Source organism: Saccopteryx leptura, chromosome 2 (assembly GCF_036850995.1).
Source record: "Saccopteryx leptura isolate mSacLep1 chromosome 2, mSacLep1_pri_phased_curated, whole genome shotgun sequence".
Taxonomy (NCBI): domain Eukaryota; kingdom Metazoa; phylum Chordata; class Mammalia; order Chiroptera; family Emballonuridae; genus Saccopteryx; species Saccopteryx leptura.
Genome location: NC_089504.1, coordinates 371,755,366 through 371,774,936, shown reverse-complemented (window position 1 = coordinate 371,774,936; position 19,571 = coordinate 371,755,366). Strand labels below are relative to the sequence as shown.

General features: G+C 45.6%; 1 protein-coding gene across 2 annotated transcripts in view; it reads right to left on the bottom strand.

The window, feature by feature from the left end:
* FLI1 (Fli-1 proto-oncogene, ETS transcription factor) overlaps positions 1-19,571 on the bottom strand; it is a 120,505-nt gene that overhangs the window by 15,855 nt on the left and 85,079 nt on the right. For both annotated transcript variants that reach the window (XM_066365215.1, XM_066365216.1), the window contains exon 5: positions 15,205-15,270. In XM_066365215.1, coding sequence (XP_066221312.1) covers positions 15,205-15,270 — 66 coding nt within the window. The remainder of the gene's footprint in view (positions 1-15,204; positions 15,271-19,571) is intronic.

Genomic DNA, 19,571 nt, shown 5'->3' with positions numbered 1-19,571 from the left:
TTATTGACAGCTGTGTGCTATGCCAAAACCCCTTGAGCCCATATAAAGACTTCAGCAAGGGATCCCATGAAATGAGTGACACCAAGGCATGTACTGCAAGTATGGGATGGTCACAATAAAATATTTAGAGATAGATAGGACCCTGGCAGGATAGCTCAGTTGAATGGAGCATCATCCTGAAGCACAGAGGTTGCTGGTTCAATCCCCGGTGTGGGCGCATACAGGAGCAGACTGATGTTCCTGTTTCTCTCGCCCTCCTGTCCTTCCTCTCTCTCTCTCTCAAATCAATATAATAAACATTTTTTTAAAATAGTAAAATCTAAAAAAAGAGAGAGATAGAAAGGTCACAGTCACATAACTTTATCATAGTATGTTATTATAATTGCTCTACTTTATCATTAGTTATTATTGGTAATATCTTACTGTGCCTAATTTAAAAATTAAATGTGCCTGACTAGGCAGTGATGCAGTGGATAGAGCATTGTCAGACTGGGACGCAGAGGACCCAGATTTGAGGCCTCAAAGCTGCCGGCTTGAGAGTGGGCTCATCTGGTTTGAGCAAAGCTCACCAGCTTGGACCCAAGGTCGCTGGCTTGAGCAAGGGGTTACTTGGTCTGCTGTAGCCCCATGGTCAAGGCACATATGAGAAAGCAATCAATGAACAACTAAGGTGCCGCAATGAAGAACTGATGCTTCTCGTCTCTCTCCCTTCCTGTCTGTCTGTCCCTACTTGTCTCTCTCTCAGTCTCTGTCACACACACACACACAAATTAAACTTTATCATAGATATCATATATAAGAAAAAACATAGTATATATAAAGTTAGGTACAACTTGGGGTTTCAGGCACCCACTGAGGGTCTTTGAACATATCCCCGGTGGATTGGGGGGAACTGCTATACAGTGATGACTGGGCAAACATCTTTCTCTGTGGAACTTACATTAGAAGAAATAGTAAACTACATTGCACATTAGAAGGTACCGAGTAATGTGGCAAAAAAGGAAACACGGGAAGAGGTGTCAGTGGCACCGGGTTGGGAAGGACTTGAGTGAAAAATAATTTGAGCAAAGACTTGATGTGTCTAATGTTATGAAAAGAGATTTCTCCATAGCACTCTGGTTTTCTTGTGAAAACTGACTGGATCGCCCCACATGGATGTCAGTGGCCCTCTGGGAAGCAAATTCCTTCCTGTTTAGTTCTTTCTACCTAATGAGAATTACTTTATTTTGGAAGGCAACAAAATTAGCTTAAGAATTTGGCAGTGTCTTTTTGATGTTGGGGTGAGGGATTGTAAAAGGTGAGATGAGCCTCATCTATCAAGGGGTTCACCAACTTTTGCATATTTAGAATCAGGGTAATTGCCAAGTTTATAGTCTTAAGCGCATATTGATTTAAGAACTGTCATTTAAATGAAGAAACAAAGTGCCAACACTTCCCAAGATTTGCCTTTTGAGATTAATCTGGAGTGGTTTTCAGGAAAGGGGAATTCTCTGGGGTGGTTGTGGGAAAAGTGGACGGGTGAGTTCACCCTGAAGGGACACGCCACCTGAGGAGCCTGGCTGGAGAACTTGGAAGGCTTCGTCCCAGAGCCCTGTGCCCCCACAAGAGCCCAGAAGTTAAAGAAAAAAGAGCCATCAATTCCCGGGGGGGGGGGGGGGTGCAGAACAAGGTCTCACATAATGGAATCAGAGGCTTCTTTTCAGACTGGAAGGTACTTCAGACATTATCTAAACCAGACATGCAAATTAGCACAGGCCTGGAGTCCCGAAGCATGAGAGAAATCATATGTAGCCATATAAGAATTTTAATAGAAATTGAAAGTATGACTCATAGCACGAAAACTTCCTTTCTGTAAACTCCTCTAGGATATTGGGCAGGACTGATAATTATTTTATAGGAAGGCCAAAAGCTTTTTAAGCTCAAAGATTTTTCGAAATAGTACCAAAAACAATTTTCATCTCTTAGGAAGAGTGGTACCTAAATCTTATCAACATAAGGCTGTTTGTGGTTTTATTAAAGGCTCTAAAGTTTTCCATGAAGGAATTCTATAATTTCTCTTTAACCCACTCCAAACAGGGAAACAGTTCATTGCAACAGAAAGAGTTCTGGGTTGGGGTTCAGAGCCCCATGCTTGGCCTCCCACCTCTCCCACCGTGAGCTGTGTCAGCTTAGGCAAGTGACTTAACGTCTCTGAATCTTAGTTAACCTATTTGTAAAAGGGAGATACTTGGGGTGGGGGTGAGGGACTAATTCCTCTAAAATTTAAGAGTTTGGAAAAGCACATGGACTATTTAATCCTCACAGGGTTCTGTTGAAAATAAATGAGATCATGTATGAAAAATTGCTTCATATACTCCAAAGTGTCCTACAGAATTATAGCTGCTATTTCTTTTCCAGAGTTTAATTCACTGGAGACGAGGAGTTAATCTTTCTAGTGTCAACCAAAGCTAATTTCCTATGGTAATTTCTTTAATAGAAGGATTGAGTAAATGGTAAATTAAATTGTCAAAGACTAGATTTTCCCTCCCCAGCGAATCCACCGCTGTCCGTGGAGCCTACTGAAGAGCTACAGGGCTGGAGAGAGGGTACAGGAAAAGCTCACACTTCAAGACTATAAAGTCATCTTGTAGTAATGAGGTCCACAGCTAGCTTGTGAGTGTGGTAGGGTTCTGAGAAGAGACTGGAGTGTTTGAGAGTAAGGAAAATGTATCTTGAAGAGAGTGGAACTTAAATTGGGCTTTGAAACATGTGTTGGATTTTGATAAAGTAAGAATCTCACTTAATTACCACTTTCCCTTTATGCCTGACACAGAAACTGAACTTCATCAAAGAGGCATGTTAAACTTTTTATGGACCTTCAGCTTACAGATCTCTGAGATTTAGAGAGGAGAAGTCCACATAGGCCCTGGTTAGTGTTTTCAGCCATGGTATATATATATATATATATATATATGTCTTCTTCAAAGACTTTACATTCTCCCAAAAGAAATAAGTTCTTTATTATGTTAGATAGGAGCATCTCTGAAGAGAGTAAGTTGCTACATCTATACAAATAACTTGCGGAAAGTTTTATGTTAAAATAACAGAGGATGCTATCTATGCCTTTACTTTTCACTGGAAGATGCCTCAAACCCCCACACCTCTGCCTGGCAAAAGAGAAACTTCTCTCTTGCTCTGCATAGAGAGATAGAAGGATGGATTGATAGGTAGCATTTGGTTTATGCGCACGAGATTAAATAATCTTCTTTTAAATACTTTCTGACTACTACTGCCCTGAAACAATCTCCCTTGTAGAATTTCTAAATCAGTGTATTTTGCAAAACAAATGCATTTGGAATAACTCTGTGTTGAGGTGGCCACCTGTGGGCCATCTAGAGTCTTTTCTTTCCAAAGTGCTTTGGGACCCCACTCCTCAAAAGAGCTATCAGGGGTCACTTCTAGTTTCTATTACAAACCAAGACCACATGATAGTGGAAATGGAGTTACATCAACCAAGGGCAGTTTCATTTTGAGTCTTCGATTTGCTATCTGGAATGGGATGAAATATCTGAGTCAAAGTGAAACTTGGTAGAGATGGGAGGTCTAAAATAGTAATAGTCAAGAATTTGGAGATGAATTGGAAATGCAAAACCCTAACGGCCCGCTTAGTAAGTGTGAAACGCCACTGAGACTTAACTGTGCTCCAGCCCACTGAACACTCACAGCTATGGGAGGCCCTTCCCTGGCGATGGTAGGAGGAGCTGTTGTCTGGCTGAGTCTAATTGGAAGGGTGCTCTAGAGGTCAGGTTGCTCCCAAGTACCTTTTCCACAGCCTGTCATGTCTTGATTTGTCCAGGGAACATCTAAGAGCAGCTTTTATCTTCTTTTTTCTTCTCTTTCAAGTGAGAGGTGGGGAGATAGAGACAGACTGCTGCATGCACCCTGATCAGGATTCACTCAGCAACACCCCTCTGGAGCCAATGCTCTGCCTATCTGGGGCCAGGATCACAACTGAGCTATCTTTAATGCTTGAGGTGGAGGCTCCAGAGAGCCATCTTCAGCACCCAGGGCTGACGCGCTCGAACTAATCTAACCATGGCTATGGAAGCAGAAGTGGGGGGGTGGGGGATGGAGAAGCAGGTGGCTGCTTCTCCTGTGATCCCTGACCAGGAATTGAACTCAGGACATCCACACACCATGCCAATGCTCTACCACTGAGACAACCGGGCCAGGGCCTAAGAGCAGCTTTTAAAACATAAATGCAAAAGACTTGCCCAAGGAGGGCAGAAAGGTCAGTGTGGGGATTTCTAAGCATCCAGGATCAGGACCAGGAGCCTGGGTGCCTTTTAGCACCGGGACAAGAGAAAGCCCACACTGTGGTGACAGAAGGGTGTCAATGAAGAATAACAAAAGCACTTTTCTTTTAATTATTTGAATAAAGCACTCAATGATGGGGGTGGTATAGGGGTAAAGATTTCAGAAGCAATGGAAGGAGCTCATTTTAAGAACAAAGATGCTCACACCATCTTCCTCCTTAGTTCCTTCACCTCCCAAGGCCCATACGAAGGAGGTGTGGAGTCGGGTGGCTGGAGCATCCTGGCATGCACATTTAGAATGGCCTCAGGTATTCTGATACCTTTCCTTCTTTCCCTTGAGAACCATCGGTCAATGAACCCTATAGAGGCCAGTGATTGCTTACCTGTTGTAATTTGAGGGAAATTTCACAACTCAGTTTATTGGACTAATATCCATCTCTCCCTCATTTTAAAAGTTAAGTTCATCACAATCCTTATTGATAGAGCATTACTCAATGTATTGATTCTTTTTCAAAATCTCTTTTTATTTTTCATCTTTTTCCAAGTGAGAGGGAGAGAGATAGAGAGACAAACTTCTGCATGTCCCCAACTGGGATCCACCCTGCAACTCCTATCTGGAGCCAATGCTCTGTCCATCTGGGGCCATGCTTGCAACCGAGCTATTTTCAGCACCTGAGGCAGAGGCTCCACAGAGCCATCCTCAGCTCCTGGGACCAATGCCCTCAAATCAATTGAGCCATGACTGCAGGAGGGAAGAGAGAGAGAGAGAGAGAGAGAGAGAGAGAGAGAGAGAGAGAAGGAAGAGGGGTAGGGGTGGAGAAGCAGATGTTCATTTCTCCTGTGTGCCTTGACCAGGAATTCAACCTAGGACATCCACATGTTGGGCAGACACTCTACCACTGAGCCAACTAGACAGGGCCTTCTTGTTTTATTATTTCAAATGTGATATTAACTACAAAAGGATGAATAATATTATGTAAATTATAAAACATAATAATAATAATATCTGTGAAACCACCTAATATGCTTTGTGAAATGTAACAACTGAATAGACTGAGTAGGATTCTTGATTTTTTGGGCCACAGTAGGAATCCATTAATCTAATCATATCATTGTAACAACTAGATGACATCAGTTGCTTGGGAGAAATGGGCCTCTCCATCGGGTGGTGGGTGGAACAGGAAAAAGCAATGTGGAATCTTGTCACTGCCTGAGTGGGGAGGAGCTGCAGTAACATTCTATTCTGTTTCATACTTTGATTTGGGCTTACCCTATTTGTGCCTCAGTTTTCTCATATGTGAAATGGGAATAATAGTACCAACTACATGAGGTTGTAACAAAGTATAAATGTGAAGTGAATAGTAGACTTCTTGGCACACAGTAAGCACATCACCAATGTTAGCTGTTAGGGCGAGAAGAAAGGTAAGGAGAGGAAGGTTAAATGAGCAGAAGTTAAATTTTCCCTGCCGTGTCCTTTTTCCTTGGCTTGGTTCTGTCCTTGGCCTCTGTTCACATTGGCACACATAGCAAGGGAACCCGCATCTGAAGGACTTCCAAAGGGAGTTTAAGCTGAGGAAAAATGGGCCCAGCGGTGAAGTAGAACACCATCTTCCACTGAACTCTGCTCTTGGCTAGCTCCTCCTACTCATAGGTGGGACTGAGCACGGTTGGGAGGCGTCGCCTGGGAGTGGAATGGTGGGGACACAGAAAGGGCAGAGAGAAAAGGCACGTACCACGGGAAGTGGACAAAACCAAAGTCCCACTCCCGGATCCAGAAACCTCATGAAGGGTTAATTTTAAAGGAAATCCTTTTGGAATAGTTTAAGGCGTTTCACGTATAATTTTCTTCCATCCATTTAAAGGTCTTATCTCAGTTCCTACCTCCAAGACACTCTGAGTCTTGGAAGACAAAAGACTACAATAGAATCTGTTGAATGCTAGATAGTGAAGATATTAATAGTAAGTCCTGGCAAAGCCCCTTGGGGAGGGGTGGGTGAGGCCCAGCTGAGTAGAGGTCTTCTGAAGGGGCCTTGAAGGGGCATGTGGCTTCCTAGGGTGTGGATGAGGTGGGGGGCAGAGCGAGAACAGGGAAACATTCAATATTCTGTTGGAAAACAGATGAGACAGGAATCAATTCACAATTGGAGACAAATTTTTGGTCAGATCCTAAATGGGCAAAACTGTGCTAGTGGGCAAAGCTGTCACAGCTCTGAACCCCAAAGTGATCTTAGGCTGTCTCGGGCTCTGCCTCTGGCGGTCCTGCAGGCCAGCTCTGGATACCTTCCAACTGCGCACCCCAGAGGGGTGGGTTTGCCTCACAACCCCTCACTTTGTGGTGGTAAAGTCATCTGGTCTGAGTGGCTGGAGGAGACAGGAAAGAGTAGGGCCTGCTTTGAACCCTAGGTGGTCACCCCGTTGTGCCTGCCAGCCCCGCACGGCCCCGGGGACCTTGTGGCTGAAGTGCATGTCCCTCTGAATTTTCTTTTGCAGTAAGAGGTGTGGTGGTCTAGTCTTTAAAATAATAAATTAATCAAACCCAGAAGCGGAGGGGAATGATCATTAAAAGATATTATTGCATATATTTTTTAAAAATCCTCATAGGAATAAAATGTACAGTTTGAATTATTCTTGAGTTGGAATAGCTCATTCAAACAAGGGGATTCAGGCCATATCTGGAACTAAAGAAAAAGAAGAAATGCCCCAACAAAACCCCTCCATACCTGTACTAGTGTACAATAGTGAAAGTTGTTTGCCTCATTATCCTGGAACAAGTTTACACTTGTCTTAGGAAACAGGCTAAGTGTTTCCAATAATTTAGAGAGAGCGTGTTCTAGTCGCTGTAACCCACACATGTGTGATAAGAGCACATGCAGCACACCCACAGAAAAAAATAACAGTTCTTTTACTTAGAGAAAGGAAGGATAATGGTTACTTAGAAAGTGTCCCAGACAAGCTGTCAAATTGAATTCAGAGAGCTGGAGTCTGACTCCAGGACAGGGCTGGCTGGCTGGGGTCCCTGGGGACTGGGGTTTCCTGCCTGCTACAGTTTTGAGACAACGATTCTTTGTTTCCAGCTCTCTCCCTCTTTCTCTCTCTCTCTCTTTCTCTCTGTCTCTCTCTCTCTCCCTCTATCTTTTTCTGGTGAAAAAATAAAAATAAAAGGCACACACAAAATCATGCTGCTTTCCAAAGAAGGTCAAAAGCAGACAAAACATTAACTGTGGAATTTGGAATTTCAAAAGAAAACATTTTTTAAAAAGCAAGAGAGCAAGCTACTGTCTCTTCTATAACAATAAATCTTGCCTTTGGACCATAGAAACAGTGCGCGCGCACGCGCACGCACACACACACACACTCAGCAAACATCCCACTTCTGCTAAAAATGGATTAGAGGTATTTCATCATAAAGGAAAAACATATAATGACAATGTTCTTAACAGGCCCTCCTGTGAGTCCTCAATACCCACAAATTTAAGTGCATGTTAGTTGACATGGCCAGAGCCTGTGGAGCCGCATAACCTGCTGCCTGAGAGATGTTATTTACTCCCTAAAAATAACAGGAGATTACCTCACAGTATTACAGGTCTTTTCCTACCATCACATGTGCTCTGGACTGCCCCCCACATGCTACCCCGGCCAGGGCAGCGGCACACAGCCCACGCCCACGCGCAACACCTGGATGTAGCGCTTGGTCCCTCCCACTCAGGATACTGCCCAACGCACACCCTTTCCAAAGCCGTACCTGAATACACATTCCCTGCGCCATACACACAGTGCCTTAGCTCTAGGCAGGGATGTTTTGCCCTCAGCACATTTTCCCCATTAACACAGAGCTTCTTGGGGTATCTTTGAAATCACAGGAAATTTCAAAGCTATAAAGGAAACTCGAGGGAACTCCGCAGGGCCCTGCGTCCCGCTGATCTTGTTTCAGGCCTCCTCCTGCTCCGGTTATTTTGAAGCAGATACCTGGCTCTCCTCCTTTGCTAAGCTGCCTGACTTACAGTGAGACATCCAATTGTATTTGGTCTTTCAGTTTCATGTGAGCCACCAAGAATCCATCCCAAAGCCCCCTTCTTCATGCTCTTGTGTCACAGAGACCTTGGTGTCCCGTGGACACAGACATACACGCCCCTAAGAACTCACCTGTGTCTCTCCCCCCAAAGCCAACACGAACACATAGGGCTCGGCACCACAGCCCCCACGCAAGCACGCAGACCCGCTGCACTGACTGGTGTCTTTGTGTCCACCATCCTCCCTTCCTTTCGCTATTCATTTCCAGCACTACATCAACTTCTAAAATGCAATCAGAAAGGATACCCCAGAGAGGATGTAAATGCAGGGAGAACTGGTAAGAGTTGTTGATACGTCACCCATCCTCCAATACACAGTGTTAATTACGAGCTGACTGGGCTGTATCTCTGACTATAAGCCTCCAAAGGGTATGTGCTGGTTGTGCACCTATTTTTTGGGTTCCGTCTAGGGTCCCATATACAGTAGGTTCTTAATAAATGAAGACATGGGTGAATGGGCTGGAGGGGAGCATGAATCTCAGACTCTAGGTCCATTCCTGAGGAAGTTATTGAGTGGATTCAAACTCTGTTTGCTGCCTGGGTGGCCTTGGCTGGACCCACACCTTCTCTGGCCTCTCGTCTCTTCTATCACATGAAGTGTTTGGAGTGGATGCTCAGCTTTAGCATTTAATGATTTCTTCTCTTCCTTACTCTCAGAGCACTTCTTGTCATAGCATGGTGTTTCTATTTGATGATACGCAGATTCATGCTATTCCTCAAGAGTCCTGTGTGTGGATCACCCTGGGCAGATTTTAAGCAACTTGGCTGTCTTATCTATGGCATCATCATGCCATATGATCTGGTGTGGTCGTCTTCACGATCTTCAGCATTGTCTTAGCATTGGTAAATCCGTGAAAATATTCTAATTATTTTGCAATAAAAATAGAATTACTGGGCCTGACCTGTGGTAGCACAGTGGATAAAGCGTCTACCTGGAAATGCTGAGGTCGCCAGTTTGAAACCCTGGGCTTGCCTGGTCAAGGCACATATGGGAATTGATGCTTCCAGCTCCTACCCCCTTCTCTCTCTCTATCTCTCCTCTCTCTCTCTCTCTCTCTCTCTCTCTCTGTCTCTCCCTCTCCTCTCTAAAATGAATAAAAATAAATAAATAATTTGAAAAAAAATAGAATTACTGTTATAATTCATGGCACTGACATTGAGCAATTACTAGTGTGTCAGACACTGTGCTAACTGACTTATGGGTACAATGTTATCTCTGAAAGGCCACTGAAATCAACCTCATTTTATAGATGAGGAAATTGAGAGAAAAGAAGAGTTGAGTGACTTGTCCAAGGTCATGCAGTTTGTTTGCATTCAAAACCTGAGCTTTTAATCGGTACGCTATAAAGCTGACATATGAGATTAATACCCGCCTTAGGTAAATTAAAGCATGTTTATGATGCTGTCAGATGCTTTGATGAACTCTACTGAGCTGTGAGAAGCAACCTCGAGTGGGGAGGGAACCCCAGAGACCTGAATTTGAACCCTGCTCTGCTCCAAGACCTGGAGGACTTCCAATGAACCCCCTCATCTATCTGGGTCTTGTTGGCTTTATCTACAGAATGGGATCACAATAATAACAGCCCTGCTGTCTCATAATGATGGTGGGAGGCACAGGTGAGATAATGGACATGCCAGAGCTTGGCTAACAGTGAAGAGCTGCAAAGGCTTGCTGCTGTGCGTGCAGGCCCCTGCCGTCTGGACACCTCCTGGAGAGAAGGAGCTCCCATTAGCACGATCTGCAGTGCCTGTTAGGAATATTACCATAAAGGATGCAGAAAGGAGCTTCTCCTGTTCTCCTTCCCCACTGCGTGTGCAAGCAGACAGACTTTTTATCCATTAGCTAAGGCAATGCCAGAGAGTGCTGCTCCGCAGGCAGACAACATACCGCAGTGGAGAAGCGGTTTTGCATTCAGCAGCAGGTCCTGAAGGGCTTCCCAAGCTGCGGCTAGGAGCTCAGGGCTACACGGGCCGTGGTGAGTTTATGAGTTCCAGGAGTTCATAAACAAGGAGCTCAATATCCTCTGACTTTTGGAGAGTCAGAGGTATTTAAACAGATCCAGCACGACCCTGAGGAAACAACGGTTTACGCATGCAAAGCTGCTCCTCTGAAGGAGAGATCTGCTGGTACTTGCATGCTGGTTGTCTGGCTGAGGACACGGGGAGGGCCCTAGGGCAGGGTTTACCATGAAATCAAAGTGGTGCTCTGATGTGTGCCCAGGGCAGACGCACTTCTTACACCCCAGCATGGAGGGCACAGAGGATGAGCTTTGAAGAGTCAGTGGTCCTGGCTCCACGACTTGTATGCACTTGGAGAAGCCACTTAACATCTAGAGCCCCAGTGTCCTCCCTGTAAATTCAAGTTACCACAGATCCACCTTTTAGATGCATGTAATGAGGACATATAAGGAAGAAATGTCTGAGATAAGAATGGATGCACTAATGTAAAGCTGTCAATGTTATCAAATCAGTTAATATTGTACTATATACCACTGTCAATGGCAAATTGTGATCAGGTGATCCCTTCACTCAACCCAGACCTTCATTAGTATACCAGTAGGTCCTGCTCTTCCTTTTCTAGGTTGATATAGGGCCACAAAAGGTCAAGATCAACTGCCCAGTGTATATACAATAAAACCTGGGTGGCTCTGAGATAGGCTTATTTTCCTCTTTCTAGTTTGTGTCTGTGTGTACCACAGGGCTTCTCAATTTTGGCTGCAAGCTATCAGAGCAACCTGGAGAGCTTTAAAAATCTTGCAGTGCCCACAGGACCTTCCTAGAGATTCTGAATTAACTGGTCATGTTTGGGATCTAAGCATCAGTATTTTACAATGTTTTTATTTTTAATTTTGCATTTTTATTGCAAGCCATACACGGAATTTACCATTTTGGCCATTTTTCAGTGTATGTTTCAGTGGCTAAGTAAGTACATTCTCGTTGTGCAACCGTAACAATCAGAACTTTTCATCTTTCCAAACTGAAACTCTGTCCCATTAAACAGTAACTCCCCCTCCCCCTCCCCCAGACCTTGGGAACAGCATTCCGCTTGCAGTTTGCCTGCTCACGGTACCTCCTATGAGTGGAGTCGTGCAGTATTGGTCCTATAGCATCAGTATTTTTAAAAAGCCCCCAGGTCATTCTCTGTGTAGTTAGGAAAGTAGGGGGTGCATGGGAATTTATCTTTGGGGGGGAAAAAGACTAGCATAGGGATGCAGGTGTGGATGATAGTGGGAAAACTGCAGAAGAATAACAGAAAAAAATTCAGATCTCTGCTCAAACTACACTTAGGCCAGGTGTGGTCTTCATGAGAAGTCAGCCGAGGGGAAAGGCTGGGTTTGTCAGGGACACCGTCTGCAGCCCGAGATTTTGAATCCTACAACCTGGGCTTGAGTCCTCGCTCTGCTGTTGAATTGCTGTGTGCCCTTCAGTGAGCAGTTTCATGACAGCCTGCCTCACTTTCTCCATCTGCAGAAGTGAGATCATCATGTCTACGTCCCAGGGATGCGGCTTGAGAGCAGATGCCTGGTATGTGAAGGAGTGTGACGCACCACAGAGCTCCGTGGAGGTGACGGTTGTGGCTGCTCCTGTGAGTGGGCAGCAGAGGCTCCGGCCCCGCATCCTCCCAGTGCATTAGCTGGCAATGAAAGGGACGGAGCACACAACTGTCCTGGTTGGGTCCAGGCTGTGACCACTGAATATTTCATAAAGGGGCTTAAAGACTGTTATAAATTAATTTTAAAAACTAGTCTTACTTTCTAGGTACGAATAACATTTAGAGTGTGTAATTATTTCCAAGTGACAAGCTGGAAGGGTGGTTATGCTAATGTTAAAGTCAAAAGGCATTCGGATTGGTAAGTGCACTGAAGAAGCATGAACAAACATCATCTCCTCAACTTCTTCCCTTTGTGCTTGATGCCGGCAGCTGCCCCATGTGAAACACAGGCTCTTTCTCTCTCTCTCTCTCTCTCTCTCTCTCTCTCTCTCTCTCTCTCTCACACACACACACACACACACACACACACACACACCTCTGGTGCTTTAGATTAACTCTGGGTTTGTATGGGGCTCTGTGTGTGTCTTGATTTGAATGAGACGGAGCCAAGGTTGCATGATGTGTTCTCTTTATTTTTCCATTTAGTATTTTGAGCAATAAAGGTAGGGATTAGAGAAAAGCAGAAGAGAGCGAGGTGAGGAGGAGAGTGAAATGGAGGGGTAGAGGAGCCTGGTTAGCTTTGTCTTGCTAATGCACTTTGTTTTGTGGCTGATGGCCGTTCAGACAGATTCAGACCACCTCACAAGGGGGAGGCCACAGAGCAGCAAGACAGCTCAAGTGGAAAGCGTATTGGTGACAAAAGATGCACCTGCAAAGCTCAGCCTTAATCGTCTCTAGAGGCCAGGGCCAATGTTGGGAGATAAATGCCCGGCACCACCTGAATGAGATCCTGGCAGCATGTGTTTGCCTGGATACTACAGTTAATTCATTTCAGAAAAAGGTTGCTACCCAGCTAGAGAGAGCTGCTCCTGTGATGCCTGAATAAGGCTGGTGGCCTTAAAATGTCCTCAGTGTACACAAAAGGACCAAGGGAAGGCAACATGGCAGGTAAAGGGCTGAAAGCTAAAATCCCTGGGGGAGTAATGTTTTGGTTATTAATATAGTTTCACTCAGACAAACTAGCCTCTAAACTAAAATCTGTATTTTAAACCCACTATCAAAAATTCTCTCATTGTCTCTGCCCCAGAGTCGTCTCATTAGTTAATAATGATATTGTCAGCCAGCCTTAGCCTGAGGAGCTGGAGCAACTTTCAAGGGTCTCTTCCCTCCCTCCCTCCCTCCCTCCCTCCCTCCCTCCCTCCCTCCCTCCCTCCCTCCCTCCCTCCCTCCCTCCCTCCCTCCCTCCCTTCCTTCCTTCCTTCCTTCCTTCCTTCCTTCCTTCCTTCCTTCCTTCCTTCCTTCCTTCCCTCCTTCCCTCCTTCCCTCCCTCCCTGGACCAGGCACTGTATCCTTCTTTCCTTCCTTCCTTCCTTCCTTCCTTCCTTCCTTCCTTCCTTCCTTCCTTCCTTCCTTCCCTCCCTCCCTCCCTCCCTCCCTCCCTTCCTTCCTTCCTTCCTTCCTTCCTTCCTTCCTTCCTTCCTTCCTTCCTTCCTTTTTTCCTCCCTCCCTCCCTCCCTCCCTCCCTCCCTCCCTTCTTTCCTTCCTTCCTTCCTTCCTCCCTTCCTCCCTTCCTCCCTCCCTCTCTTCCTCCCTCCCTCTTTCCTTCCCTCCTTCCTTTTCTTCCTCCTTCCTTTCCTTCCAAGAACTGGGTCCTTATCTGAAAATGAAATGAAGTCCTATCATTGAGTCAGAGGGAAGCAGAGTGGCTCTGATTGAAGGCAGAGCCCTCTCTCTGTGGCTTCCAAGTCATCACCTTAGAAGCCACAAGCCCAAGTCTGGGCTTGACTCAAACTGATTTAGTTCAGCCTCTTCATTTGACAGGAAACTAAGTTTCAGGGGATGAAGTGATTTTTCCAAAGTAAGCCCAAAGTGCCCTGCCTGCCAACAGAGTGTGTTACGCTAATACATTTTCTCTCTTACAGACGTTTGCTACGTGATGTCAAACAGGCCATCAAGTCAAGTGTGGCTTGGACTGTAGAATGAATGAGTCAATATAATTTAGGTTGCATGGCAAAATTCAGTACATTTGATTTGGAAAGGAAAACAGTAGCATCAATAAGACTGGCCAGGGTGGGGTAGAGGAGAAGGAAGCAAACAAAAACCACCAAAGTTTATAATCAGATTCATCATGTTGTACATTTTCTCCACTAGATTGTTGTCATATTTGATTATAAATTATTAACAGGAAACACAAAGTGCTATCTGATCAAAGGTGTCATGACCTTGGCCAAGACACCCAGGTTGTTTGGGTCTCTGTTTCCTCCATAACCTGTGAGGATTTTGAACCAAATGGTCTCAAAGTTTCTTCCATTACAGGAGCCTTCTGTTTCTCTGGAATATCAGGCTGTGCTACTCTAAATGCAACCGATACTAACAACTTCATCCTTCTTCTTACATTGTGTCAGGTTTCCATTAAAGAAAAAATGGCGAAGGAGAGAGTCACAGCAGAGAGAATGCCTGCTGCACTCCTATGCGTTCAAGTTCCCACACAAAAGGCCCCTCCTCCAAGGAATTTTTCTTTTGCCTTGGGTGGATTTTTCTCACTCATATATATTTTTTTCTCCCTCAAACCATTCTATTCACTTTTTAAAATGCCTAGAATCTAACACAGTATCTGGATCCACAAATCTTTACATTATTGTTTCATAAATACGAAATGTTACTGTAATGTTTGCTAAAATTGTCACTGGCACAAATTGTTTGGTGAGACTGTTTTATTTCTCAACCAAACTAAACCAACTAGACCAAATCCTTGAATCACCACTTTGGAATTGCTAAAATTTGTTTTAAAAAGTTTTTTTTTTAATGTAGCATTGCAAGAATCCCTAAAATTTTTTTCATTATTTTCAACAGAAAAACAAAACAAAACAATTTTCAGTTTTGAAAGTGAGCAATATCCATTTCATTCTAAGATCAACACATTTTCTTTCATGGAGTAACAACTTCAAATTATATCTTTATGATGTTATTACAAGATATTTTAAAACTTTGTCATTATTTTTTTCAACTAGTGGCACCAGCAGGGTACGTTTGGGCATCTTGTCTCGTATGCTAGGAAGAGTTATGTGGAACAGGAGAGTGGGGAGTGGGTGCCCAGACCTGAGGCTCCCCACATCCATCCTAACAGCATGGAACTGCATCCCACCGGGCACTGAGCACAATTCTAAGGGCATGAGAGAAGACTCACCTTCTTTGACGCTCAGTCGTGGGGATTGGTCTGTGTGGGAGGTTGTATTATAGGCCAACAGTGAACCTGAAAGGCAAAGCACAAGCAGGTTATGACCAAGCCATTCTCCTGAGATGAAGACTCAGAGGTGAGATGAGCAGGGAGTGGGAGGGGTAGGGACAGGGAGAGGGAGAAGGGATAGATGATTCCTGGAGAGGAAGAAAAGTGAATTACTCCATTCTGGGGACTGTGCTTGCCTGCTGGAGTTAGGGTCAGAGTAGATTAGGGCAGAATGCTGGGGGTGGGACCCCCACAAGCCGTCTCCAGCAGCCTTTAAGCTCCAGAGGTTCTCGGGGTCCACGCCATGGCACGGTAGGAACACGGGGCAGGGAATCAGAGCACCAGGGCTGTCCCAGTTCTGCCACTAACACCCCATAAGCAGCTTTATATGTCTAGACCTTGATTTTTTTCACCAGAAAAATGAAGGGGCTGGCAAACTTAAAGACCGGATAGTAAATAGTTCAGTCTCTGTCGCACATTTTTCTTTGTTTCTCTTTTGTTTGTATGTGGGCCCTGGGGGATGAGACAGCACCAGCCTTCTTGCTATGATGACCTCTGGGTTCATGTGCAGGTCCGTTCACAGGCGGGCCAGGTGTTGGGGGTTGGAGAGGGGGTGCAGGTAGCAGTTCTCCCTATAGTAACTTTGTCTTCTTCTGCATATATCTAAGAGAAGACAACTAAAGGTGAGGCATAAGACACTGAATGTTCCGTCATCTCTGAGCTGATACACAATCTTTTACAACTAAACATTGATGTGTACCTAGTCTGCACCGGGCACTAGGGTCGGGCATTTTAAAGACACGAGAGTCTGTGACTTGCATATAAAAAGCATTCTCCCTCCTTTCCTAAAACTAGTCTTATTCTTTATATTCAAGCAAATTCCAGAGTTTTGTTTTGTTAAATTTAGGCTTTTTTTTTTTTAATGTGTGTGTGATTCTCCTTGAGATTTTCCTGGGGAAACTCTATAAAATGCTATCAAGACTAGGGATAGAATCTGCTTTTGACAAAGGACCCGAGAAGCTTGACATTAGGGGTTTGAGGCTAAACAAGTCTTTCAAAACAATCCTTTTCCCTGCTCGCGATGGACAAGCAGACTGACTCGGGTGCCAGGGCTTGGGACAGGGAACAGGCTGGCACACGCTCCTATTTTTAGTTTCAAGTCGTGGAAGGGGCGCGGGAGCGGAGCTCTGCCTCGCCCAGCTGTGGGCGTTTGGTTGTGTGCCTCAGAGAAAATGTGTGCCCTTCCCAGCCAGACAGCGAGGGAGAGAACTGTATAAAAGTCATTCAACTGCCCAAGAACCTCTGACTTCTGGCTTGGACAAGTTTCTGCTTTGAAATAGTTCCAGACAAAAAAGAGGAGTGTTGTTGTTGGTGGCCGGCGGTGTTGAGCCTGCTTGATGCCAAAGTGTGGATTTCGTTTTAGAAATGAGACAGTCACATGCATGCAGCATCCGAGAACCACAGGCGCTTGGTTATTCCATTCTCAAAAATATTAAGGACAAAGGGAGGCTGGGACACCCTCAACTTAATGTAGTTGTTATGCAAATCAGAGTTTAAAATTAGACCCACCTCTTACCACTTAGTAGCCTTGTGACGTCCATCAATTTACTTAATCTCTCTAAACTGTAGGCTCCTCAAATACAAAATGGACTAAATAATAACACCTAATGTGGCCGTGTGAGGATTGAAAAAAGTAATAACATATAAATTGCTCAGAAAGATCTCAGCTCATAGTAAATGTTCAATAAATGCTAGTTATTATCATGACTATTTTTATAGCCCTTCTCCCACAGACACCACAGTTACATGCAATAAACCTGTTTAAAAACAGCTTGTTGAGCATTAGTCTTGTCTTCTGGAATTAGAGTTACGAATGGGTTCTCCTGCAATAAGAAATAATCTCCACAACTGAAAAGTGGTTAAGAAACGGGACCAAATGTTCCAAGGGAATGGGGAACAGCCTTGGGGGTGAGACCAGGAATGCCTGCCGCTCTGTGCTGGACACTCTCCCTCAGGCTGAAACCCCACGGCTGGAGCAAATGAAGAAAAATGATGGTCTCAGAGGAGTGAACGGCCTGAGTCATTAGAGCAGATTTAGCTAAGAGCACGAAGCTTAGATAAACCACATTTATTAAAGCTCCCCCGTGGTGAAAGTTCTTGTCTGGGCACACGTGAATTCCACAGGAAACTCCCAGAAAGCCAAGAGAAAGGGTCGTTTGACCTCTGCAAAGCTCGCATGAAATATATATTTCATGGTAACCTAGGAAAAGGATTTTGCCCTGAAGACTGTTCTTGGTTCAAGTTTCACTCCTAGAAGGGGAGGCTGCCTTCAGTGAGGAGGGGCTGGTCCCTCCCAAGGGACCAACATGCCCTTCCCTCCTCTGATCCTGATTTAGTGTCTCAGGTGACCTTCAGGGAGCGTGTTCTGATGCGAGGAGGTCCTCCCTGGAGCCCGGCCTCCAGCTCTGTGGGTTTGGAGGCGTTCTTTCTCTTGCTTTGAGGCTCCCCGTGCACAATGCTAACGTGCGGCTGGGCACCTCATCTTTTCTGACACCACCTCCTCAGAGTAAACCAGCCACGATGAGGAGGAAGGACGCCACCATGCGTGGGAGGCTCACTGTGGCAGACACTTTGTGTCTGTTCTCTCACTTAATCCTTACATGAGCCTGGGAAAACCAGTATCCTGTGATTCCCCTTTCACAGCTGAAAAAAAAAATCAACATTCAGAGAAGCCAAGTAATTAGCCCAGGATCACACAGCCAGAAAGTCCAGGAGGCAGGACTCCCATTCTGGGCCACCAGACCCTGCAGCCTGCGGGCTAAGTCTAAGAAAGAGACATCAGTCACCTGTGGTGTTGGAAGTCAGCACAGTGCTTACCTTTGGGGAGAATGGGGTGATGAGAAGGCACAAGGGGGCTTCTGGTCTATTCCTTGCCCTGGGGGTATTTAAATGAGTGAGTGGATTCAGTCTGACTTGTGAATTTATGATTTTTGTGCATCTCTGTATGTTACACTTCCATTGAAACATTTGTTGGCTTGCTTCTTTGTTTATGCATTAGTGAGAGTATACGGGCATACGTGTCCACCCGTCGGTTTGGGGCCCAGAAAGGCAAGAAGTGCCTGCTCTTGAGAATGATGAAATGGCCTCCCCAGTGTGAAAACAGAAGGACAAAATACATCTCTGTTTGGAGTCCATCCGCCACTGGAGACAGTACTGGGATCTAAAAGAAGATGGAAATGGACAGAGGGAAGCTTTGCAGGTGTGGGGCAGAGCCCAACAATCGGGCTTTCTTCAGCCCTGCAGTGCCCCCGCCTAACCGCTCTTCATCAGGGACACCTGGCGCAGGAGAGGCACCGGTGCCAATGCCAAAGCCTTTGTCTCCATCTCACTGAGAATTCTCCATTCCCCCCCCCCCCCCAAGCCAGCCTATTGAATCTGGGACTCCCTCTCCTCTGCGCTGTGTCAATGGCTTGGGCGGGAGGGCAGAGGGAGGAAGAAGGGAAGTGAGGAGGCCTGGCTGACTGCTGAGCCCAGGGAAAGACGGCCTTTTGTTCACCGGGGATTCTGTTCTCCTTCCCCGGCCAGACCTGGGCCTGGAAGGGATAATGCTTCACCAGCTTAATGGCCCGGACCCATCACCTTTGCCCGACCATCTGAGGCTGCAGGGGAATGCCACAAGATGCAAAATGTGTTTTCCATTAAGTTTAAATTAAAAATGAGAATCAAGATAGATACCGTCTCTGTGGCCTCCCTGTCACACAACATATTTCATCCTCTTGTGCCGCCACTATTTAGAAACACAGTCTCTTAGTACTTTCCAGGGGCCAGACCAGCCACACATAGGAAACCCAACTTTTTGTCAAATGAAAAAATACTCTTTTTCTTTCTTCTGCCTATGGCCGCCCCTGCTCAGGACCTTTGGGCTCCCAGAAACCCTGCACTCCCCCCAGTGGCCCTGAGTTTGAACTGCCAGTGGGGCCAGCTCTCACTTCCTTTGAGGTCCCGCCCAATCTCACTTCCCACAGCCCAAGACTGTAAATATGGCCTCTGCCAAGCGGGCTGTGCCCTACAGATACTGTGGGGCCGCTGGTCGGTCCAGAGTGGGCGCTGCGGGGAAGAGAGAGGGCCGGGGTTAGTGTGGTGACAGGTTTGGCTTAATCTGCCTCATTCCAGGAGGCCGCAGGAAAGTTTTCGGAAAGCATTTATCTCCTGGGACAAATAAAAACAGAAAATGCTGTGGGGAGAGTGGTCTGGCTTGCAACAGGGAAGCCCCAGGGGAGGGAGGCTGATTCTAAAGTGGAGAAGGGGAGAGAAGTGTGGTGCAGGTT